The 21,316-nt window shown below is 53.3% G+C and overlaps 7 protein-coding genes across 7 annotated transcripts; 3 read left to right on the top strand and 4 right to left on the bottom strand.

The window, feature by feature from the left end:
* Positions 1-704: 704 nt before the first annotated feature.
* On the bottom strand, positions 705-1,986 carry A1O7_07304 (uncharacterized protein; the record flags this gene model as incomplete). The annotated part of the gene is made up of 3 exons (XM_007761304.1): positions 705-1,014; positions 1,065-1,306; positions 1,363-1,986. The coding sequence occupies 3 exons, from the start codon at positions 1,984-1,986 to the stop codon at positions 705-707; spliced, it is 1,176 nt and encodes a 391-aa protein (XP_007759494.1).
* An 864-nt stretch (positions 1,987-2,850) lies between these two features.
* A1O7_07303 (uncharacterized protein) lies at positions 2,851-5,133 on the bottom strand (the record flags this gene model as incomplete). Its single annotated transcript, XM_007761303.1, has 1 exon — positions 2,851-5,133. One exon carries the CDS (start codon positions 5,131-5,133, stop codon positions 2,851-2,853), a length of 2,283 nt encoding a protein of 760 aa, XP_007759493.1.
* Positions 5,134-5,820: 687 nt separating this feature from the next.
* On the bottom strand, positions 5,821-9,492 carry A1O7_07302 (uncharacterized protein; the record flags this gene model as incomplete). The annotated part of the gene is made up of 1 exon (XM_007761302.1): positions 5,821-9,492. One exon carries the CDS (start codon positions 9,490-9,492, stop codon positions 5,821-5,823), a length of 3,672 nt encoding a protein of 1,223 aa, XP_007759492.1.
* A 931-nt stretch (positions 9,493-10,423) lies between these two features.
* A1O7_07301 (uncharacterized protein) lies at positions 10,424-11,848 on the top strand (the record flags this gene model as incomplete). The annotated part of the gene is made up of 1 exon (XM_007761301.1): positions 10,424-11,848. The coding sequence occupies one exon, from the start codon at positions 10,424-10,426 to the stop codon at positions 11,846-11,848; it is 1,425 nt and encodes a 474-aa protein (XP_007759491.1).
* Positions 11,849-13,049: 1,201 nt separating this feature from the next.
* On the top strand, positions 13,050-16,188 carry A1O7_07300 (uncharacterized protein; the record flags this gene model as incomplete). The annotated part of the gene is made up of 3 exons (XM_007761300.1): positions 13,050-14,541; positions 14,591-15,102; positions 15,244-16,188. The coding sequence occupies 3 exons, from the start codon at positions 13,050-13,052 to the stop codon at positions 16,186-16,188; spliced, it is 2,949 nt and encodes a 982-aa protein (XP_007759490.1).
* A 1,193-nt stretch (positions 16,189-17,381) lies between these two features.
* A1O7_07299 (uncharacterized protein) lies at positions 17,382-18,554 on the top strand (the record flags this gene model as incomplete). The annotated part of the gene is made up of 1 exon (XM_007761299.1): positions 17,382-18,554. The coding sequence occupies one exon, from the start codon at positions 17,382-17,384 to the stop codon at positions 18,552-18,554; it is 1,173 nt and encodes a 390-aa protein (XP_007759489.1).
* A 959-nt stretch (positions 18,555-19,513) lies between these two features.
* On the bottom strand, positions 19,514-21,092 carry A1O7_07298 (uncharacterized protein; the record flags this gene model as incomplete). The annotated part of the gene is made up of 2 exons (XM_007761298.1): positions 19,514-20,950; positions 21,012-21,092. 2 exons carry the CDS (start codon positions 21,090-21,092, stop codon positions 19,514-19,516), a joined length of 1,518 nt encoding a protein of 505 aa, XP_007759488.1.
* Between the last annotated feature and the right edge of the window lie 224 nt (positions 21,093-21,316).

The raw sequence follows: 21,316 nt of genomic DNA, 5'->3' as shown, positions 1-21,316 counted from the left end.
CTTAATTCCATGCCCGGTGCCCCGACGGTGAGCACATCATTGATCTCATGTTGGTCGATGCCCATTGCCCATTGCGCGACAGCCATGGGGGCAAACATGATGGCCATTAGCGCCACACCGAGCTGTATGAAAGCACCATTCATGCACGCAGGAAATCATCACACAAAACTGCACACATGCACATACCATATGCACAGCGAACACATGGGCGGCAGCAGCAAACCATCATCGCCACCACCACCAACTCTACGAAGACACCGTCCACGCAGGGATGGAAAATAGCGCGGCGATGTCACTCACACATGGGCGGCGGCAGCAAACATGCACATACATATTCACGCGTGGTGGCAACGGCTTGGCTTATGGCAATCCGAGCACATATGTGTGGGCCTAGGGTCCATCGAGGGGACATCGCACCCTGCGATGGTTTGTTCAGGAGCCACTCTACATGTGCGAGTTGATGTGTGCAGGAAATAGCCTGTCTCTATGGTCCAGCTTGTGGCGGAGATACTCAATCTGTATGCATCAGCGTGTTTCGGAGATACTCTGTCTGTATGAATCACTTGTTCAGGAGAGAGTCTGTCTCCATGAGTTACGAACCAGCTCCGAGACCAATCCTGCAACCTCCTAGATCAAGGCCGAAATGCGGCGCAATCTTACATTTCTTGTTCTTTGCGTCGGTGGTGAGGTTACCACGTTCACTTTTACTTAAGCGACGCTTTGTTGCGCTCTTCGGCCTGCGCGAGCCGTTTCGATTCACCCTCGTTGCCTTCTCCATCCTGCGCAAGCTGCTTCGAATCACTCTTGGTGCCACGATCGCCTTCGTCGTCGGTTTCGTCGGTGTCGTAATCAACGCTGCCTGGAGAGGGCTGGTCGAAGCCAAGGCGAGCAGTCACGCCAATGTTCTCGCCATTATACCCAACACCCTGGTCCATACGAAGGTATTCATCAGCGGGGGTCTGCGCCCCCCTATATGGCCTCTGACACCTCCATGACCAGTAGTTGCTCAAGGCACTATCGACGGTTAGCGTTGCACTTCCCTGAGGAACTACGTCAAGACTTACTACCACATGTAGCTATCAGCATTGTTGACTGTGGGGTAATGTCCATTCTCCCCGGGATGGCTGACGGCTCGCTCCTTCAAAAGGCGAGCGTTGAATGCCCCGTAACCGTACTCGGGGGTTGCGCCTGGGGAGTCGAAATCCTTGATTCCGGTAAGGGACGACACGAACTGGTCCCATTCCGGCACGTCGTCTTTGTAAAGCTCTTCCCAGTGAATGAGCTCATGGAGCAGCCAACCCGCGACCTATTTCATCATTAGCACAGAGAGAAGAGACGGTCAGGTCAGTCCACACCACTTACAATCTCCATATATGCGTTGTCTCGGTCGAGCAGACCATCGCAAGTGTAACCCTCGCGCAGTCTTCCCTGCTCGTCATACGCCCACGGCCGAGGACGCAGAATCTCATCCAGTGTAGGGTAGTACAGCACACCGAGGCACAGGACTATGGTGGCTTCGCCTGTTTCTCTTCTGAAGCTCGCGTAAGCTCCGAAACCATCATCATCGGCGCAAATACCATCCTTGGGTAGCCAAGGCGGCTCTCCGAACGCGATCGTCAACTTCCAGAACTTTGGCGAAAGTCCCAAGAGGCTGCCGCCTTGCAGGGTCTGCACAGCAGTGGCTTCTGTCAGGGTCGCATCGAGCGGGATGTTGGCAAGTGTGTAGAAGATGTGCTTGACAAACAAAGCACTATCCGTCTCAAAATATCGTTCAAACGTTGGGTCGAGCCTGCAGTCCGCTTGAAAAGTGATGGCTGCCAGCCTAGCGAGCGTCAAACAATCCCTCCAGATCTCAGAAAAGCGAGATTTCAAGTCCTGGGGCAACGCCGGCTCTATCCAGAAAGTAGGACTTGCAGCGAACAGGGGTGGGCTGAACAAGAGAGAGGTCAAGGTCAGAAGGAGTGGTCCGAGGCTCTGCAGTTTCATCTTGTGTAGGTTGTGGTGTGGAAGCCCAGCAGGAAAGAAGCACAATGTTTAGGCCAGCTGTGGACTGGGACTTGAGGGACGCAGAGTGTTGATGTCGATGTTGTTTTGTTCATTCAGGTGTTGAGTGGTGTCGAATTGCGTGGTCGGTGTGTCGTGACAAAGTTGAGCTGTCGAATGGTGGTGGCAGTGGTGGTGAACCGATCCGAGACTCTGAAGAACATAGCAGGGCAATAGCGCGAAGTTCTTCACATCCAAGAGCGCAGGCACGACCGACAGCCTCGTTGAGAGCTTTCACTGGCAGTCACGGGCTGACCACCAGCCTCGTGATCCAAAGTGAAGGGCAAGCACGAGCTGTAAATGCCATTCTGTGTCGCCTGTGTGCGGAACAAACACAGGCAAACAGAGCCATGCACGAGGCGGCTTCCTGATCAGCTTTGCCGTGAATTACTAGGCACCTCGAACTTTTCCATTGCGATGGCAGCTGCCAATGATCGAAATCTTGTGTGGGGTTTTGCGAGACTGGCGGACGAGGCTGAGAGATCAGGAGCTGGCTTCAAGGGGAATTATGATGTCGGAGTCTGCGACAGGAGCCGGTGGTACAGTAGGTATCTTAGCTCAATCCTGCTTACGATACTTGCAGTGTCTGAGCATATTCCAGATCGCCATATCTCTTCAATAGATCTATTGTCGACCACCATGTTGATGTCAGCATAAGGCACAGGGTCTCCGAGCTCCTTGTTGATTTGACGTGAGGAAAACGCACTCGTACTTGCTTGGCTGTTCGCAAACAGAGAACAAGATCCCTGGTGCAACAGTGGCCGCTCCATAATGCGCTCCTTACATCCTCCACTTTCATCGCCAGCATCATAGCTTCGCGTCCCTGCCTCTCCTGGACGACCCGGCCTCCCTCTCAATGTCTCTGAACCACTCATACTCTTTGAGACTCTCCGGATTCCGCACCGTCGAACTCACCTTCACATCCGCCCCGCTGATTACTTTCTTCACCGCAATCTCGACCTTCTTCCCATTGACCGTATACGGGATAGCCTTGACCTGGAACACAAACTTCGGCACATGCCTAGGACTCAACCCCTCACGGATCGCTGACTTGAGTCTGTCCACCACCGCAGGCGTAAAGTCATTCTCGTGCCCTGGCGCCATGATGACGAACAGAAAGACGGTCTCGTCCTTGTCGTGCGGCCTTCTGCGGCCCACGCACAGCGTATCGGAGATCAGGGTGTTAAACTGCGGCCCCTCGACGATATTGTAGATCTCCGAACTTCCGAAACGGATGCCGCTCGGGTTGAGGACGCCGTCGCTGCGGCCTAGGATCTGGAGTCCGCCCGTCTTGGGGTTGCGGGTGATGAAGTCGTGTTGGGCCCAGACGTCCAGATACTCGGTCGCGTCTACCTTGTCGTCCGCTTTGCCTTGAAGCCACGACCACTTCTTGGGCACGGACCTCTTGGCCTCGGCCTTGCTGTCGCGCGAAATCGGGAATTTCTCAAAATACGCTTCCATGTATTTCTTGTTGCCTGTGTCGCCCCAAAATCGACAGGGCATGCTGGGGAAGGGCTTCCTGCACACAAGCTCGCCGGGCATGCCTGTGTGGGCTATGCTTTCGCCAGTTTCGCTGTCGAGGATGTCGCAGTCGTGGCCTAGTGCCCAAAGCTGCATTTCATTGGCGTAGACGGGGCCAGCCGGGTTGGTTGCGATCCATGAGGACGCGATGTCCGTGCCGCCGGCGACGCTCGAGAGGTGAATCTTGCGGTCGGGTGAGATACCACGGACGGGGTGGTAGAACCAGGTGAATTGTTCGGTCGTGAGGGTTGCGCCGGTGCATGTGACGAGTGTCAGGGACGAGAGGTCAAGCTTTTGGTAGGCTGGTGACGACGGGTCCAGTATCCCAGACTGCTCGAGCTCCAGGAGGTAGCGCGGCGATGTGCCCCAGTAGGTTGCTTTAAATCTCTCGATGATACGGAGCATGGTGCTCGGATCGGGGTATAGTGCGCCACCGTCGTAGCAGATGACTTTGGCGCCGACGCTGAGGTGCCCGTTCATTACGTTCCACAAGATCCAGGATGTCGATGAGTACTGGAAGACCGTGGATCGAGGGGTAAGTCCATTGTGCAGCAGCGATATCTTCTTGTAGTTCAGGATACTGATGTGCGGGGAGACGATGCATTTTGGCTCGCCGGTCGTGCCGGAGCTGTAGACTATCACCAAGGGTTGGTCTGTCGGCATCCGCGTGTACGTAAGTTTGTCGGTAGGGCGGGAGGTTTGAAGGAATGTGTGCAGTGAGATAGCGTCGCTGACGGGCCGGATATACTGAAGGTTGTGTTTGAGATGGGGCTGGTGGCATGTCGGCACAAAGACGACCTTCGGCTGGGACTTGTCCCTGGGCAGAGACCTGAGTATTTGGAGCACCTTGCTCATCATTGATGGTCTGGTTCCGCGCACCGCCAGATCCGTGTCTGCGAACAGCCACTTCGGCTCGACCTGAGAGAATCGACTGACGCATCCGGGTACTCCTAGGTCAGGGGACACGGAGGTGAAGATTGCCGCGATCGAAGCGGATGCCAGGAACAGCACGATGATCCATATTGAATTCGCCATTAATGCTGCAATCACATCGCCTTGCTTGATACCCTGTCGGATCATTGCCGAGCGAGTTAGTCGTACGAGCTCGGTCAATCCGGCCCAGGTGATGTTTTCGGGGTTGGAAAGTCCGTTCTCTCGTACGCCAACCAAAGCAATTGCATTGGGGTTCTGTTGCGTGTTTGGTACGAGGACATTTTCTGCGTAATTGAGCCGTAAGCCGGGGAAGAAGGTCGGGATATCTCTCAGCCTGAGCTTTGGATTATACGCCAGTTTCGTATGTTTCGGTAGAGAGGGGATGATGCCGCAGTAGTCGTACAGGTCGATCCAGAATTCATGTGGATTTCGGACCGTCCAGGTATGGAGATCGTGGGAGTCCTTGAGCGACTGGGAGAACTTGCTATTGATCCGGCGACGGTATTGGGATATTAAGGTCGATTCTGGGTCGGGTGGTGTCCACAGTAGCTCTGGTTCCGATATGTTGGTCAAGTTGCTGCGGGACGCCGGCGAGGGAGATGTTGACGTTGTTGACGCCGTTGGCGATGTTGTCATTGTTGCGATTTCCCACTGTTCTTGGAGCTGTTTTCGATATTCTCGAGAGCAATACTCGATTGGAAGTCCGACCGCATTGAATGGCATTGTACGCACAAAAGTAGTCTCCTAGTATAGCCTTCTTGCTGTCTAACGTCTAGGTCTGTATCTATTGTCTAATGCCGAGGGGCATGAATCCATCAAAGGTGAAAGGGTTCAGATGGATGGTAACGGACCAAGAACAGAGCCGATATGCGGAGAGCTTCTCGGATATCAATCCATGTTGGAGACACTGCCTCGGCAACCTCCTTTCGGTTGTAGCGTACGTTCAGGTGGGCAGGGGATGTTGCGCGAACGCCAACACCATCAACACCACCAATGCCAGTCTGATTAGTCATTCACACGCTCACCACTTACTGTACCTGGATGCTCACCACCCAGTGGCTATTGGCTGGCCGTCACATGTCTATCGGGAAAGTATCGTGTAGCTATGGGCGGCTAGGGATCGTGACTGGGCTGGATTTATCCGCGAAAGTCGCAGTACGTATTCGAAGAGCAGATCCGCTGGCAAGAAGCATTAATGGCATTCTACTTGCTTGATGCTTCGATGATTCTAGTCGGAGAGTGGGTCGCCCATAAGCACACTTCAGCTACGAGGGATATGAGCAGCCATCGAAAATCCTATCGTATCATGCACCGCGCATTCCATTATTTCTTCCACCTCCATCTCCTCAGCTCGAGTTCAGGCAGCCGCAAAGCAAGACTACTCATCACCACACTAACACTACTCGCCGCCATAGCCACACTGGCCCAAACAGGACTCAGCCTCCATCCAGCCTGGTCGGCACTCGCGCCAATAGGGAAAAACACGCCAGCCGCAACAGGGACAAGACACAGGTTGTAGACTGCCGCCCAAGCAAAGTTCAGCTTGACGCGAAGGAAGACGCGGTTGGCCAGACGGACGAGCGACAGAATAGTACTGAGATCGGAGTTGAGCAGGATGAATGAGGCTGTGGTGATTGCCACATCCGAGCCCGATGACAGTGCAATGGAGACATCTGCGGCTGAGAGTGCGGGGGTGTCATTCGTACCGTCACCTACGAAAGCGATGATTTTGCGACCAGTAAAAGATGAGCCGCCCGTAGGTGAGACCCCTTCCAATTCGCGAATGTAGGCTGCTTTTTCTTGTGGAAGGACGCCGGCGCGAACGTTCCTGGCAGGAATGCCCAGTTGTGAAGCAATTGCAAGAGCCGTGGTTGGATTGTCGCCTGTACACATGTGAATATCGAGGCCAGCATCGCGTAGGGAATGAAGGACGCTGGGTGTTTCAGGGCGGATCGGATCAGCGATGGCAAAGAGAGCGGCAGCCCGGTAATTAGACGGTGCCTTGCCTTCTGTACGGTCTTCTGACGACTGTCGCACAGCGAAGATCGCAGTCGAGTGCCCCAGAGACTGATGTTTTCGCAAAATGGCATTAAGATAGAAGTCGTCCTGCACTGCGACCTTCGTGACGTCCTTCACTGGGACTGGCTTGGCCTCTCCACCATCCGAACAGTCGATGCGTTGGAGAAGCATTTCGTTGCCGAGTGCAGCTTCGTATCTTGTGCTGGTAGAATCATATCGAACCAAGAATCTCCCAGTCAAACCTTGGCCTGGGATCTCCTTGATTTCCTTCGACTGCACCGTCACATTTGAGGATTTCTCGCCGCAATAGGATGCAATTGCTTTTGCGATGGGATGAGTACTTGACTCTTCCAAGTTGCGAGCCATGGCGAGGATGACATTTTCGTCAATGGCCGAAGGATTGCTCTGGCCGTTTTCGATCAGTTCGAAGTCAGTGACCCGCATCTGACCTTCAGTGAGGGTGCCGGTCTTGTCAAAAACGATAGCGTTCAGTTTGGACGCTTCCTGGAACGCTTCACCACCACCTTGGACCAGAATGCCATATTTTGCAGCTAGACCTCCGCCAACAAACAGTGCAGTTGGGGCGGCAAGACCAATCCCGCAAGGACAAGCCACAACGAAGACAGCAATCGCAAATTCGAGCGACCAGAAAGCCCAGCCACCACGATTCAGATCAAGCCATGCTCGCGGTAAGGTGCCTGACAAGCCCAAGGCCAACCAAATAACCCAGGTAATAATGGCAATGAGGGTTATCACTGGCACGAAGTAGCCTGTGAGCATGTCTGCAATGCGTTCGATGGGAGCTCTCTTCGCTTGGCCTTCACGGACAACACTAACAATCCGATCTAGCATCGAAGTGCCTCCGACTTCAGTCACTCGGATTCGAACAGGTTCCGAGACATTGACGGATCCTGTGTAGACTTGGTCGCCGAATATCTTCTTCACAGGCTTAGATTCGCCCGTAAGGGAGCTTTCATTGAATAGAAATATTCCCTGCTGGTCGATGGTGCCATCAGTCGGTGGTGAAACCCCGTGGGCGATCTGGACCAGGTCGCCCGCCTCCAATTGATCCACCGGGATCGTCCGGGTGATTTTGTCTTCTACAAGAACTGCTTCCGAAGGCCGCAATTTACTGAGCATTGCAACCGCGTCACCAGTTTTCGTCTTGCTGTAGGCTTCGAGAAATCGACCGATGAGGATGAAGAAGGTAAGAAACGTTACTGTGTCGAAGTAAGTGTCAGAAGAACGACTTTGACGCATAAAATGTGAGCTATCCGTCGCATCCATGATCAAGACGGCCAAGGACGAGAAGTATGCGACGGCAGCACCAGCACTGATCAACAAATTCATACTGCCGAAACGGTAAAATCGACGTATGATTGGAGTCTTGCTGCTCGGTCTCCACATGGCCTTGATCTCTTTGTACGCCCTGGCGTGAAACAAATCCGTGCCGTAGAACATGACTGGCGTTGTCATGAAAAATAATGCCCACTCCATCCGCATGACTTGACCGGCAAGGATAGGCTGTTCCCACCATTGCCTGGTCGAATTTGACTTGGGCACAAGACTCATGTAGACGACCCCGATGACGAGGGTAGGGATAGCGACTATGCCGGTGAAAAGCAGTCGCCAAAGAATGTGTCTCATCTCTTTCCGTTGCAGTCGACGAGAGCGCTCTTCTAGCGTTGGTGGGTGATAAACGGTCGCTGACAAGACTTCATGTGATGCGTCGATGGCAGTGACAAAGCTCCGCACACTGAGTTGACTGGAAGGGCGATAGGTGATGGTGATGATTGGGTCGTCCAGCGAGGGAAGCTGAGTTATGGTATAGACTCTGTCCTGGCTGGGGGGTAGAGAAGACCGGATGGCGCTCCTGATGTTGTCAGGACAGTGATCGCAGTACATGCCGTCAACCTTCAATTGGACCGTTCTCTCCTGCTTGGGGCCTGCGGCTTTCTTGGCGATGTCCTCGAGCTTGACGACCGTAGCATCGTAGCCGAGATCGTCAAGCTTCTCGAGTAAGGTATCCAGATTTTTCTTGCCGGAGAAGGCTATGAGGCCCCGATTGCCCACTAGATCAATGTTGATGTCCTTGATGAACGGAAGCTCGCGCAAACCTCTCGTTATAGTACCCACGCAACTTCCACAAGTCATCCCTTCGATACTGAGAGTGACTCTGTAGTCGTCATCCTCAGCTTGCGGTTTGTGCTTCTCTTCTCCTTGAGGCTCAATCTCCTCAATCGCAGCCTCATAGCCGACGTCTTCGATTTCCGCAACGATCTTGTCTGAATTGCTCTTCGGCCCGGAATAGACTACTCGTGCAGTATTCGTCATAAGATTGATTTGGGCATTTTCCACAAAGCTTAGATTATCCAGAGCTTTAGTGATCGTGCTTGTGCACGATGCGCAGGTTACGCCACCTATTGAGACGGTGACTGCATACCGTGAGATGGCGCTTTCGTTGGTTGAACCATCGATGTCAATTGTCACAGGCTTCTCGTCAACCAATGTATCGTTCGAGACAGCAGTGGCCTTGTTGGTATGGGGTTTCCTGCTCGGGCTTGACCGGCGCATCCGAGTCAGGGAAGACCAGCTTACTTTCGCTCTTGATTTTCGACCCTTCTCACGTTGGCATGCGTCACAGTTGTCGATGTGTTTGCGCTGGGCACGAGTTGTACTCCATGTGGATCGCGAGGCTCGGGAGGATATCGGTTTCGGTGCAATGTCGACGTCGTGATTCCGGACACCATTTGGGTCGAAGGTTGTGACATGCTCGACCTCAAAAGCTGCCTTGATTAGCTCGCCGACAATGATTTCTCGGGTGGAGTCTTCGACGTGTTTGACGCGAATAAGGTGATCAATCAACGAAACATGAACGGATTGGATGACGCCTATTCCGCGTAGTATATCCTGGACATAGGAAACGCACGACGGGCAGTGAATGTTTGACACTAAGAATGTAGATGTGTAGGCCATGATGGGAGTGGTGTGGGAGCTTGATCACTCGGGGCAGAAGGGCAGGAGGCCCGCGCGGAATACGCTGGTAACAGAAACGTGATACGTGGTGGAAAAACAAGTTGAGTCACGAAGATGTGGCACCATAGCAAACCTGCTGTACAACCTCCAGCTTTTGTCCTCGAACATGGTGAGGATTTTGTGCGTAAACCGATCCAGCACAATGAGCTCGAAGTGGTTGCAGATGTTGACCGAAAGACGCGCCATTTGTGCGTAATGACGGAAGAACCTGGAAGTTCGCTAAACTGGCGAGGGGCCAATTAGGATTAGTGTGGATGAGCCCCCAAGATCACGTGCAGAAGCTTCTCATGTCACGTGTTTCGCCTCCAACTGAAACATCCTTCTTGGGGTTGAGCCGACGACACGCAAGAAAAGCTGCTTTTCATCTCTTCCCGGTCTTTCACAGCCAGGTCAGAAACGGTTCTCGACTCAGTCACTCGCTCGTACTGGGAGAAAGAAAAGTATAGTATCAAGTCGGTCTTGTGATACGTCAAAGCCCTTTGCGCTTTTGGCTTCCCAATCAGAACACGAGTCCACACGCTGAAGACCCGAACAAGCTGGAATGGTGGCCCCACCAATTGCCCCGAACAACTCGAGCGAGACCAATGGCTATGTGCGCGATACTGATGAGCTTCGTCAGCGCCCCCACGATACCTTCATCATGCATCCTGCTGTACCTCCCCTTGACTTTCAGGCTATGTACAACGGCACAAATGATCGCCCAGGATTAACCTCCTCCCATCAGACCAACAGTCCTTCTTCTCAAGGGCCATCCAAGCCGTCCGCTCACACTGCTCCGGGTCCTCGTCGCGGATCTTTTCCGGACATCCTGCCTCAAGGTCACACGCCATCTCCGTCTACCAAGGATAGTATCCTTAATATGAGAGTCGGCATGCCCGACTTCCCCACAGGTCCTAGCCCCGGGCCTGCAGATGCACAAACCGATATCAATCCCAACTTCCGATTTTCAACACCTTCATCTGGGCTAGACCAAGCCTCCCGTTCTGTGAGCAATGCGGAGCACGCCGATGGTGCTACAATTATCGTCACGGGCCACGTCCAAACACATGGCGCTATGGGGAATGCGACCATGGCAGCCAATAATAGGAATGGGTCTCGCAGAAACAAACAATATACTCTGCCTGATGGTTCAGTCGTGTCAGGGAAAGGGCTCGGTCGGGGGAGGCCCGGCATCAAGCGTGGACCAAGAAAGTCGCAGGGGGGGAGTCATCCATCACCACAGGTAACGTCCGTCGATAGTGCCGAAGCGTCCTCTCACCACGGAGGACCTGGGAGTAAGGAACGGGAGGGTACTGGTTCTGAATTATCTCTGCACTGGGCGTCGTCGCCCGAACCTGTTGCGTTAGATTCCGAAGAGAGCTCGGAGGAATATAATCCTACCTTGCATACAAGATCTGGGAGGCAGACACAGAAACCAACTCCTCTTACCAAGGCTACTGTCACGAGTGCAAGCCCCTCTGGTAAAGTCTCGCGCAATACCCCTACTGTGAACGGCAGTTCGACCTCGACTCCCTCCAGCAAGACTCACCCGAAGATTAAACGAAGAATCTACCGTGGTCGCGAGCAATTTGCGCTGTGCGAACATTGCCTACGCGGATACGGCCCTCCAGGGAATGTTATTGTGTTTTGCGATGCATGCAATAAGTGCTGGCACCAGCGTTGTCACGAACCTCAGATCTCGAAACAGACCGTGGCAGACTCGAAAGCTGAATGGTACTGTTCCGAATGTGACCGGATACTGCATGGTAAGAAGAAGGAGAAAAAGTCAATCAGCAAGCTAAGCGCTGAGCCTGTGGTTGTTTCACCTCCTATCATCCAGCAAGCGCCCACATATGCAGGGCCATTTGTAGGAGGACGCTTCTTGAACCCCGAGCAGAAGCTGGCATATCTCAAAACGCTGTCAAAGGAAGACTTGGTTCTACGTCTTCTACACGCTTCCGATCTCGCACCGGACCTGCCCATCTTTCAAACACTCGTTCCCCCTCCGCCTCCTCCGGTGGTCATGCCTCAGGCTCAATTTACTTCCACTTATGTCACGCCAGTGTCAAAAGTGCCGTCCTTTAGGCCCAATGATGCTGGGCAGGGTCACCAGGTGGATGAAGGTTACGACGGATACTTTGATGAGCACGCAGCGCTTTATCCGAAGCCCGGCCATGGATTGCAGCTTTCGCCGGACAGTGAGGATTTACATATGTTGCTCGAGGGCAAGGAGAGTAAAACGTTCAGCCATTGGCAGAGGTCGAACCCGGGGCCGTTATTCAGCGGATCGGGCAATATCCTTTCGACGGCGCATTAAGTTCGTTGCTTGGAAGCTTGCCAACCTGCAGACTTGTATCCCTTAGAGACCCGGTTTATTCACGTGCGACGCCACTAATTGCAATATATGAATTCGGTCCTAGCCGGGAGGGAGAGCTCGAATGCAGGCCCCAAATAGGGGTGCGAGGCAACAGTGCCCCCCTCGCAAGATCGTGAAGCCCACCTCATCGAGTTGGACACGGTCTTCCGATGCAGCTCAGCGATGCTCCTCAATTTATATCCGTGGATACAGCAACATAAAATGAATGCGGCTACCTCAAACCCGACTTCTGCTGGGAATATGTGCCTGTCGTCTGAACCTATTTTTAGTTGGCACAACGGAGACGGCGGATAGCTTTTCCGCACTTCGCTACAGTTGCCCTGTGAAAATGGCGAGCTCGGAGCTTGCTCTCATCGTTTTGAACGTTGCGAACTTCCTCCTTCTACATCATCATGAGACATTACTCGCTATTTCTGGAACAACCAGAACCGCGCCTACCTCGGGCTTAGGCGGCTGGCTGCGCCAGAATCTTCCATTGTCTGCCATGGAAACCATAAGGCTGACTCCTCTCGCTTGGGGACGGTGGGGGCTGCGACGCTTACATCTACAGCAATTCCAAGCCAGATGAACATTAGGACACATAATCGCAACAAACGTGCGAGACAAGATGTTTTAGCTATTACAAGATGGAAAGCGATGTGCAAGGCTCTTTGTACTAATGGTTGTTCTTAGCTGAACAACAGCACAAATAACATTTGTCTGCAATGGTTATGTGATAATTGGCATTCGATGCTATGGCTATTTCAGATACTCACAGTCTGCGATGGAAGCCACGACGTGATATGTCGGACTGCTTGTGTACCATGTCCTATCATCCATATGGTATGATGCAGGAAAGACTCAGCTTCGTGCATTCAGATTGCGTACATCAAAAGTCAGCGCCTCACCTGGACCTTCATTCTCACTGACCCAGAACTTTACCTTGGCTTGTCGCAACCCACCTGGGGAATTCTCACTACCAAATTCAGCCTCAACCCATCACTTTCTAGTCACGTTCAAATGGATAGTGATTTACTCCGCCAAGACTCTGGTAAGTTGCGCACAATCGTCGCGCGGCTATATCAAGGTAGGACACTGTGTTTTCTGCATCGTTTACCTTCACACACGACAGATCCGGCCTATCGTCAAACAATTTCATGGTATGGCCATCATCAGAGCTCACATCCCGGCTGGCCCAGATGGCCAGACGCCGCAGCGCTTCTCCGCGAACATCCTCTCCCGCGACCCACGTCCTCCACTCAGCTTCACTGACGACGGCCCCGGTAGACTTTCACTGCTCGGGCCACGGCACGACAACGATCACGATGACTTCCGGAAAATCAAGATCCTGCCGACCCAAGACGAAATCCTCGCCATTGACCGACCTGTCTATATGCCTAAGAAAGACCTCACCCAACAGCACTTTCTCGAAAATGGTCCCGGCAGACATCTAGACACCCTCTTCAGACAACTGAGGTGCGATAGCACAGAAACGATACGAGATATCTGCTACTCCGCGGCACAAGTCGCCTTCCTGAAGATCGGCTCAAATTCGGACGGCCATGTGCGGCAGGAGACAAGCGCAGGCCATCGGTATTTTTTGTATCGCAACATCAGAGTCCAAGAACTACTCTCACATGAGCACAAATCTATGGTGGTCCGCGTCAGCTATGATTGTCCCCCTTTCATGAGAGGTCGGAATCTGTATGAATCCGGTCGCTTTCAAAACGGCATGCTCGTTGCCCTGCTTCAGTTGAATAATACGACGATGGAGTTTTCGGTCTATTATATGGAAGTCACCCTAGCTCAGACGACCTTCTCTATGGATGCCTTCAACGGTCGCGGAACTCAAGCTGCCGTCCAACTCAACTTCCTCCCAACAAGTAGCCATGATGACGTCCTACAACTCTGCCGTCACGCACTTGGACTGAAGATGGACAATGAGCTCTATCTTGTAGAGTTCCCAAAGATTCTCTTTGCCGGCGTTTACAACTGCCTCAAGTGTTTGCAGGACATGAAAGATTCAGATTTCGCCTTTCCTCAGTATGTCGCACCCCGGATCTCTATTCACGACGCTCTGCTCGCGCGGGAGCTGAATTTCGCTGTCGGCTCACCATCACGTTTCCCGTGCCTTCCGCCGTCCTATGCACGCGCACCAGAGTTCAGGTACAATCTTGAAAAGACTGTGGGACCTCATTCTCCGATCTCTTCGGTGTCTCTAGAAGACCTGTGCCGCCCGTCCACGCTCGATATCCTCAAACGCGAAACGACCTTAGATGAAGGTCAAGCTGTCGCATTCAGAGACAGTCTTATGCGTGATTTTGCTTGCACCCAGGGTCCACCGGGTTGTGGTAAAACCTATCTGGGTCTCAAAGTGGCGCAGGCGGTCCTTGAATCCCGACCAGTGCAAAAGCCTGTCCTGCTAGTCTGTCTTACAAACCATGCTTTGGACAGCTTTCTTGCTGACCTTCGAGATGCTGGGGTATCTGGTCTCCTCCGGGTAGGATCAGGCAGCAAGGAGGAATGGACCAACAGCATCAACCTCCGCGACCTGAGACGAAAGATTCGATTCAAGAGAGAGGAATCGAATGTGATGCAGACTCATACGCTGCAAAAGAAAGAGTCTATTGCTGGCTTGGATGAATTATGTAAAGGTACTACAGCTCCTTCCTTGGCCAAACAAACACGACTAACGTTCAGTAGCTGTTTCTTGTCAATCTCAGACTGGCGCTGTCCCTTGGCATTATGTTCGAGACGTACTGTACAGCGACCATCGGGATGTGCACGCTCAATTCACAACAACCGCCAATGTCCCTTTAGCTCAATCTTTCACGTTCGAATACTGGTCTGCTGGGGGAGATTTGACAACGATTCGGGATCTCCACCTCGAGTTGGCGAATAGGCTTGCTCAAGCTTCCGCAAGTCGTGATAAACGTCCCGCAGAGGACGTCGACAAGCTGCTTTTTGACCTGTCATGGGATGCTGAGCTACGGAGCTTTAATGCTGGTCTTTCTAGCATTTGGAACATGCCACTGTCACAACGTCAGTCCTTGATCAAGAGCTGGGAAAAGAAAGTTGATAAAGAGGCTCTCGCACAAAAGATGATGTCGCTCTATGTGGAGTCTCAACATCACGAACAGGAAATCAAGAGGATCCGAAACGAGCGCGACGGCCGCATCATGGCAGCACACAACATCGTCGCAATGACAACGACTGTAAGTTTTGTTTTGGTATTCTCGTCTCCCTCCCGGAGGGACCGGCACTCTTCCAGCTGAAATGTTGCTTCGGGCTCTCTACACGTCTACCCCATTTTTCGCCTAAGCTTTAGCTCTGAACACATTCTGACTGATATACAGGCGTGTGCTGCCCGATGGGAGGTGCTCCGAGCGCTCGACCTCCAGATAGTCATTTGCGAAGAAGCTGCAGAGATCATGGAGGCCCACACCTTGTGCTCGCTGTTGCCCTCCGTTGAACATGCAGTCTTCATTGGCGATCCGCAGCAGCTGCGACCCGAAGCAAACGAGCAAATGTTAAGCCTGGGGTCTAGCGTCGGGCGACAATATCGACTGGATGAGTCTTTACTTGAGCGACTGATGATGCCTCAGGATGTGTCCGCACACAGTATACCAGCAAGCCATTTGAGCATCCAACGCCGCATGCACCCTCAGATCGCCGACATCACTCGCCTGACGTATCCTTATCTGAAAGACCATGAATCCACACACGCACGGTCTCCGGTTCATGGTCTAGCACAGCGCATGTTCTGGTGGGACCACCGAAGCCCCGAACTTGAGGCGGACGATCTGAAATCGCATGCCAATCTCCATGAAGTGGAAATGGTAGCCTCCCTAGTTGAGTACCTCCTTTGCCGTGGCGCCTATGAACAAGCGGAAATAGCTGTCTTGACGCCATACGCTGGCCAGCTCCTGAGATTATACAAGCGACTTGAAGCGACCTGCGACATCTGGCTTTCTGACAAAGATCGAGAAGCGATGCTCGAAGAGGAGCTCCTCGCGCTTGGAGAGGAGGGCCGCACCACTAAAGACAAAGTTGTCATGTCCAACATGCTCAGGATCGCGACGGTCGACAATTTTCAAGGTCAAGAAGCTAAAGTGATCATCCTCAGTACTGTCCGCAGTGGTGGCAAGGCGGGATTTCTGAAGATTTTAAACAGAATCAATGTCGCTTGTAGCAGGGCTCGAAACGGTAAGTTCTTACGGTCCCCGGCATATTTTTCCGTGCCTCGAGCATTGCCAGTGCTGTGGTTGTTTTCGTCAACACAGACTAATAACAGTTATTGACAGGATTCTATATAATCGGAAATTCTCAGACATTGTCCCAGGTCCCGATGTGGAGACAGATAATCCAAGTTTTCAATGGCAGGATCGGGGCATCGATCATGACTCAGTGCCATGCCCACCCCGAACACAGTCAACTTGTTCAGCACCCAGAGGATTTCAGCAGAGTAAAGGAGTGCTCCTCCATCTGCAATCAAGCGTTGGATTGCGGCCACCATTGCCGGCAGCTCTGCCATCCGCCCCAGCTCCATGCACGCTTGGTCTGTGAGGAAGAATGTGGGAAGGTCTTCGACTGTGGTCATCAATGTTCTAGACGCTGCTATCAGGACTGCAGAGAGTGTACAGTCTCTACCGACAAGGTCACGCTTGACTGCGGACATCCTGGACAACGTCTCTGTGCCGGAGGCACTTCTAAGTGTACAGTCATCATCGCCAGGAAACAATTGTCTTGTGGCCACAACGCCACCATTCTATGTGGAGAAGATTCGCACGCCAACATTGTCTGTCAACAGCCGTGTGGAGCGTGGCTCCCTTGTCAGCACACATGCAAGGACATATGTGGGAATTGTAACGGCAGTCAGAAGAGCCACCCGCCGTGCGCTGACATCTGTGGTTTGTCAAAGGCATGCGGTCACACATGCAAGGAAACTTGTCACGGTGTTGGCAAGACCTGTCCGACAGCATGCCGTGAACCATGTACTGACCATTGTGAGCATGGCCTATGTCAGAATCGCTGTGAAGACGCTTGTGACCCCTGTGTCAAGCAAACCATTTCTGGCTGCAATCACGATGCAACGGATATGTTGTGTTGCTTCCCGAGCTTATCACTACCGTGCAGCCAGAGATGTCCAAAGATTCTTGGCTGTGGTCACGCTTGTCCTTCATTGGAAGGCGAGACATGTCCTCCTTCGAAGGTCTGTCCAGAGTGTATGACAGGTGAGAAAGGCCCTACAGTACTGTACTCACCAAACTGTCGGCACTTGGTCGAGGTTTCGCAGTTGGATACCATCAATCTCTGTGGCGTGTACGAAGTCGACATCAATGGAACTATCTTAGCAATCAACTCCGACATCCGGTTGCCATATCTCCACGAGCCGAAATGCATATGCGGAGCACAGTTGGAAGGCACACGGCGGTATAGAATCCACTCCAAGTTGGTAAGATTCAACCGCACTCTGGATCTCCTCCTCGCCAAGATGGGACGGAAGCTGGCCAACTTTGGGTCGGCGATTGAGACGCTGGAGAAAGAACTTGACGAAACGTTTGACGTATTCGTCGAAGCCATTCGTCCCAACCCTCTGGCTGCCAAGGCGAACGCCACTCTCCTCTTGCGCCGATCCCGAGACATCCTCGACTTGCAAACCCAGATCACGGATTTCCGAAAAGGCGTTGTCGATCTGGTCCGACGCGACCTGGCTCGCCTGAACGCCGCATTTCCCAACGTCGTGCCATCCTATAATCTTATGTTCCATCTTCACTTTGATATACTGGGATATCGCGCCGTCAGCGTGCGTCTTGCTGATGTCTTGAAACTGGGAAGTCAACTTTTGAACCCGCAGGATCCCTCTTTCAGTGTCCAGCGTCAAGGTCTGAAGATGATACAATTTGTTCATCGAGAGTCGATCGCATGCATCGAATTCTGTAAGGACACCTTGACTGACCCGCTACTCATGACCAACCCGTCGGTTGAAGCCGAGATCAGGCTGCAACAGTTGCAGTTCCTTCTATTTGCCAGGTCGACAAGAGTCCGACTGGTACACCTTGGCAGTCCTGTCGAAGACACTGCCCCTGCCATGGACGTCGATGCTATCAAGGATAGCTTGGATGCCGCCACGAAACTCGTTCGAAGTTCTCTCCGTACCTGTGCGCCTTTCGGCCAAACCGCACGAGATTTTGCCAATATCTTCGCGTCTGCGGACGAGGTCCCGTCGTCTTCGCCGATCCCAGCGATCAAGAACGCTCATGTGCGTGAGACTGAAAAGCTGTGGGGGCAACACAGACTTGGTCATCTGAGAACCTGCGCCAAGAATCACGTTTACTCTTCAAAGACGTTCTCTGACGCCTGCCCCGAATGCGGAAAGGGGGCTCAAATTTCCAGCAACGAGGTCTTTCGTAAATCTTCGAAGCATCTGTTTGAGATTCAGTTTCTGGAGGCAATGCACGCCAAATCAGCCAGTGCCCGCCATGTCGAACCGCCCAAAGCCGAGGGCGCGGCGAGAGACCGATCGGAGAACGATGGACCTGTGCTGAGAGAAGAGGCAGAAGAAGCGCTCGGTCAACCGACGAGAGAATTAACCCAGGAGGAGCGCTTTCTCAGAGCCATGAGGAATGGCCTGCCAAAGATCCAAGGTGGACGGACTGGAGTCTGAGAAGCCGTCAGAAGGGATCTAAGCCATCAATGGGACAAGAAGTTGTGTTGGTCAGAGAGCTGGAGCACCAGCTTGCGGCTCGCCACTGACGAGAAAATCCTCGACGGCTGAGCATGAACAAGCAGCCCTCTGAGGTAGACAGCTTCTTGTGGGAATGAGAAGATTCATAGAAGCAATAAAGTAAGAATCCAACATAGAAAGCCAAGTAAGCAGGGCATGTGAATGGATAGCCTGCTGAAGACGAGTGGGCAGTCGTGGACCGGATCGCCCATTATAAGTACGACATGAAGGAAGACGAGCACTACGCAGCCGGTCCCTGAAGTCGTCAAATGAAATCCGGCACTCACTAATTAACGCAAGGTATATTAAGCGGCAGCACTCCTTGTTTGCTTGCGAGGGAGTTGCTACTGTAACCGTGTGAACGATGTTGGTCCACGTTTCAGAGCGTCCTAAGAGTATATACTGCGTACATAGCTATACATCTCGCTTGTGTAGAGAGCAGCGAGGAGCTAATTACAGTATATAGCGTGTTTTATTTCGACGACTTCGGGCCACAACCGTAGGACTGACAACTGGTGCAGACCGGAGCACTGGGTGTGACTTGATGACTCACTCCCGCAGTGGATCACTTTCTACTCAGCACTCAGCACTACTACGTACATATATTCTATCTCTTCCCCGACCCTGTCACCGTCCCTGTCCCTCTGGAACTCCGTCTCCTGACTATCCCCGTCCCCTGTCGCCCTCCCCTGTCGCCCTCCCCGACGAACCGGCCTTCTCGCTCTTCAATGACTTGAACCAGATCGCCCGAGTACGATAGGACGAAAGACGGGTAATTACTTCACAGTACCTGTCTGTACCTTATTGTGCCAAAAACAGAGCGATGCTGTGCTATGACTGCGACTCACTCGATCAGTTGGTCAATTAGTTTCTACGGAGGACGGAGGACGGAGTAAATTCTATCTCTTGCCGGTGCCTGTCCCTGTTCCTTTGGAACTCCGTCTCCTGAGCGTCATTGCCCTCCCGGACGATCCTGCATGCTCGCTTTCCATACTCGTGCCGATACCGGAGTCGAAGGCGAAAGCCCTGTCCGCGTCTCTGCCCCTTTCTCTGATCTCTTGTTCGCGTTCGCGTTCGAGTCTGTATTCCTCTCCGCGACCGTCACCCAGGTCCCCTTCCCCCTCGTCCTCATCATCAGCCGCCTCGTCCACGCCCATTGGACGTCTGAGATGTGCTTGTTCTGCTTCTTCTTCAGCCACTTCCGCGGCGCCTGCGTCTGAGCTTACTCGTCCGGGATACGTCAACGGCGGTCGGCCCCGTCTGGTGGGATACTGCGCGGGCGTGTCTGAGAGGTTTGACACGGACAATCCGCTATGGGGTTCTTGATCTTCCTCTTCTGTTTTGATTTTGATGGCATCACCGCCGCGGCCGCCGCCATCTTCGGGCTTGATGCGGCCTTGTTCCGCCTCACCCTCTTGCTTGATCTTTTTGGCGTCGCCGCCGAGTCGTGTCTTACTACTGTCTGTTTTGCTGGTGATCTTGACCTTCCCCCAGAAATGCGCAATGAGGGCCCACCCCAAAAGCAGACTCGTGACAGCCACCATGTAGAACAGCGCAGAAAACACCACGAAGCTTAAGCCTCTGTAATTGTAGACAAAGTACCTCAACCCCTGGAACTGGGCCCGGAAGACTAGCTTGGCGGAGTACACACGCAGGGGTTCCCTTGATTGCACCTCCACTTTCGCGTGTGTGGGGATGATGTTGCCTGTTGACCTGCCAGACCCGCGTGGCCGCCGTCCGTCAAACACGAGCATCTCAAACATGGGCACCACAAGCGTCGAGCGGTCCGGGTCGCCTCGCAGCCCGAGGATATGCAGCGGCAGCTGGACCAGCGTGCGGGCCAACGCGGGGAGGGGGCTCGCGAAGGGTACGATGGCGGGTCTGCGTGAGCGGTGGAGGATGTCCGAGTCATAAGTATCGGCGGGCGGCGTGGCATGCGCTCCAGCGTCCGGATCGCCGCTTGCCAGAAGAGACAGATCGAGCATGAAGTTGCCGGCATTCAAGTTCGTGGCGCAGCGAGGCATCTCGAGTATTACGGATATATCGTACGCTTGGTGGGCGATCAGGGCGGCCGTGTCCAGCGCGACGGTGGCGTGGGGGTGAGCGGAGCGGTGTTCGTGGTCGACATGACTTGCCTTGGGCGCTGCGGCGTCATATTGTAAATACAACGGCCTTTCGAGATTGATCTGCGGGATGTAATTGTAGTAGAAAACCGCGTAAGCCGAGGAGGACACGGTGAGCAGGACGGCCGACGTGGCCAAGAAGAGGAGGGCCGCGAGGTAGACCTTGATGGCGGCGCGGGAGGTCAGGATGCGCAGCGGCGCGAGGGCGAGTTGCTACAAGTGAGGGTGAGATGACACCCTGCGATAAAGCTTAGGGGAAGGGGCCGGAACCTACAATTGCTCGTCTCGTCAGAGAATCGCCTTCCTCGTCGTAGTCGTAGTTGTAAGTTTTGTTCTGGTAGGTTGCGTCTGCCATTTTGCGATGTTCTACTGGCACTCCCTTACCCTGGGCAGACGCGGCATGGCGACCGGAGAACACCTAGACACGACAGCCGCAAGGTCGTATGTCAAGTCCCTACTTATTGCGCCATAGAGTCTGTGCCGGCGACCATGTACACACGAAGAACACGTCGACATCTGCGAGGTTCCTTTGCCCGGTCAAAATTGTTGAGACGCGTCCGGATTTCAAGGCGCTCAAAA

The sequence above is a fragment of the Cladophialophora yegresii genome (assembly GCF_000585515.1).
Source record: "Cladophialophora yegresii CBS 114405 chromosome Unknown aczIN-supercont1.5, whole genome shotgun sequence".
Lineage (NCBI taxonomy): Eukaryota > Fungi > Ascomycota > Eurotiomycetes > Chaetothyriales > Herpotrichiellaceae > Cladophialophora > Cladophialophora yegresii.
This window is presented reverse-complemented; position numbering and strand designations above follow the sequence as displayed.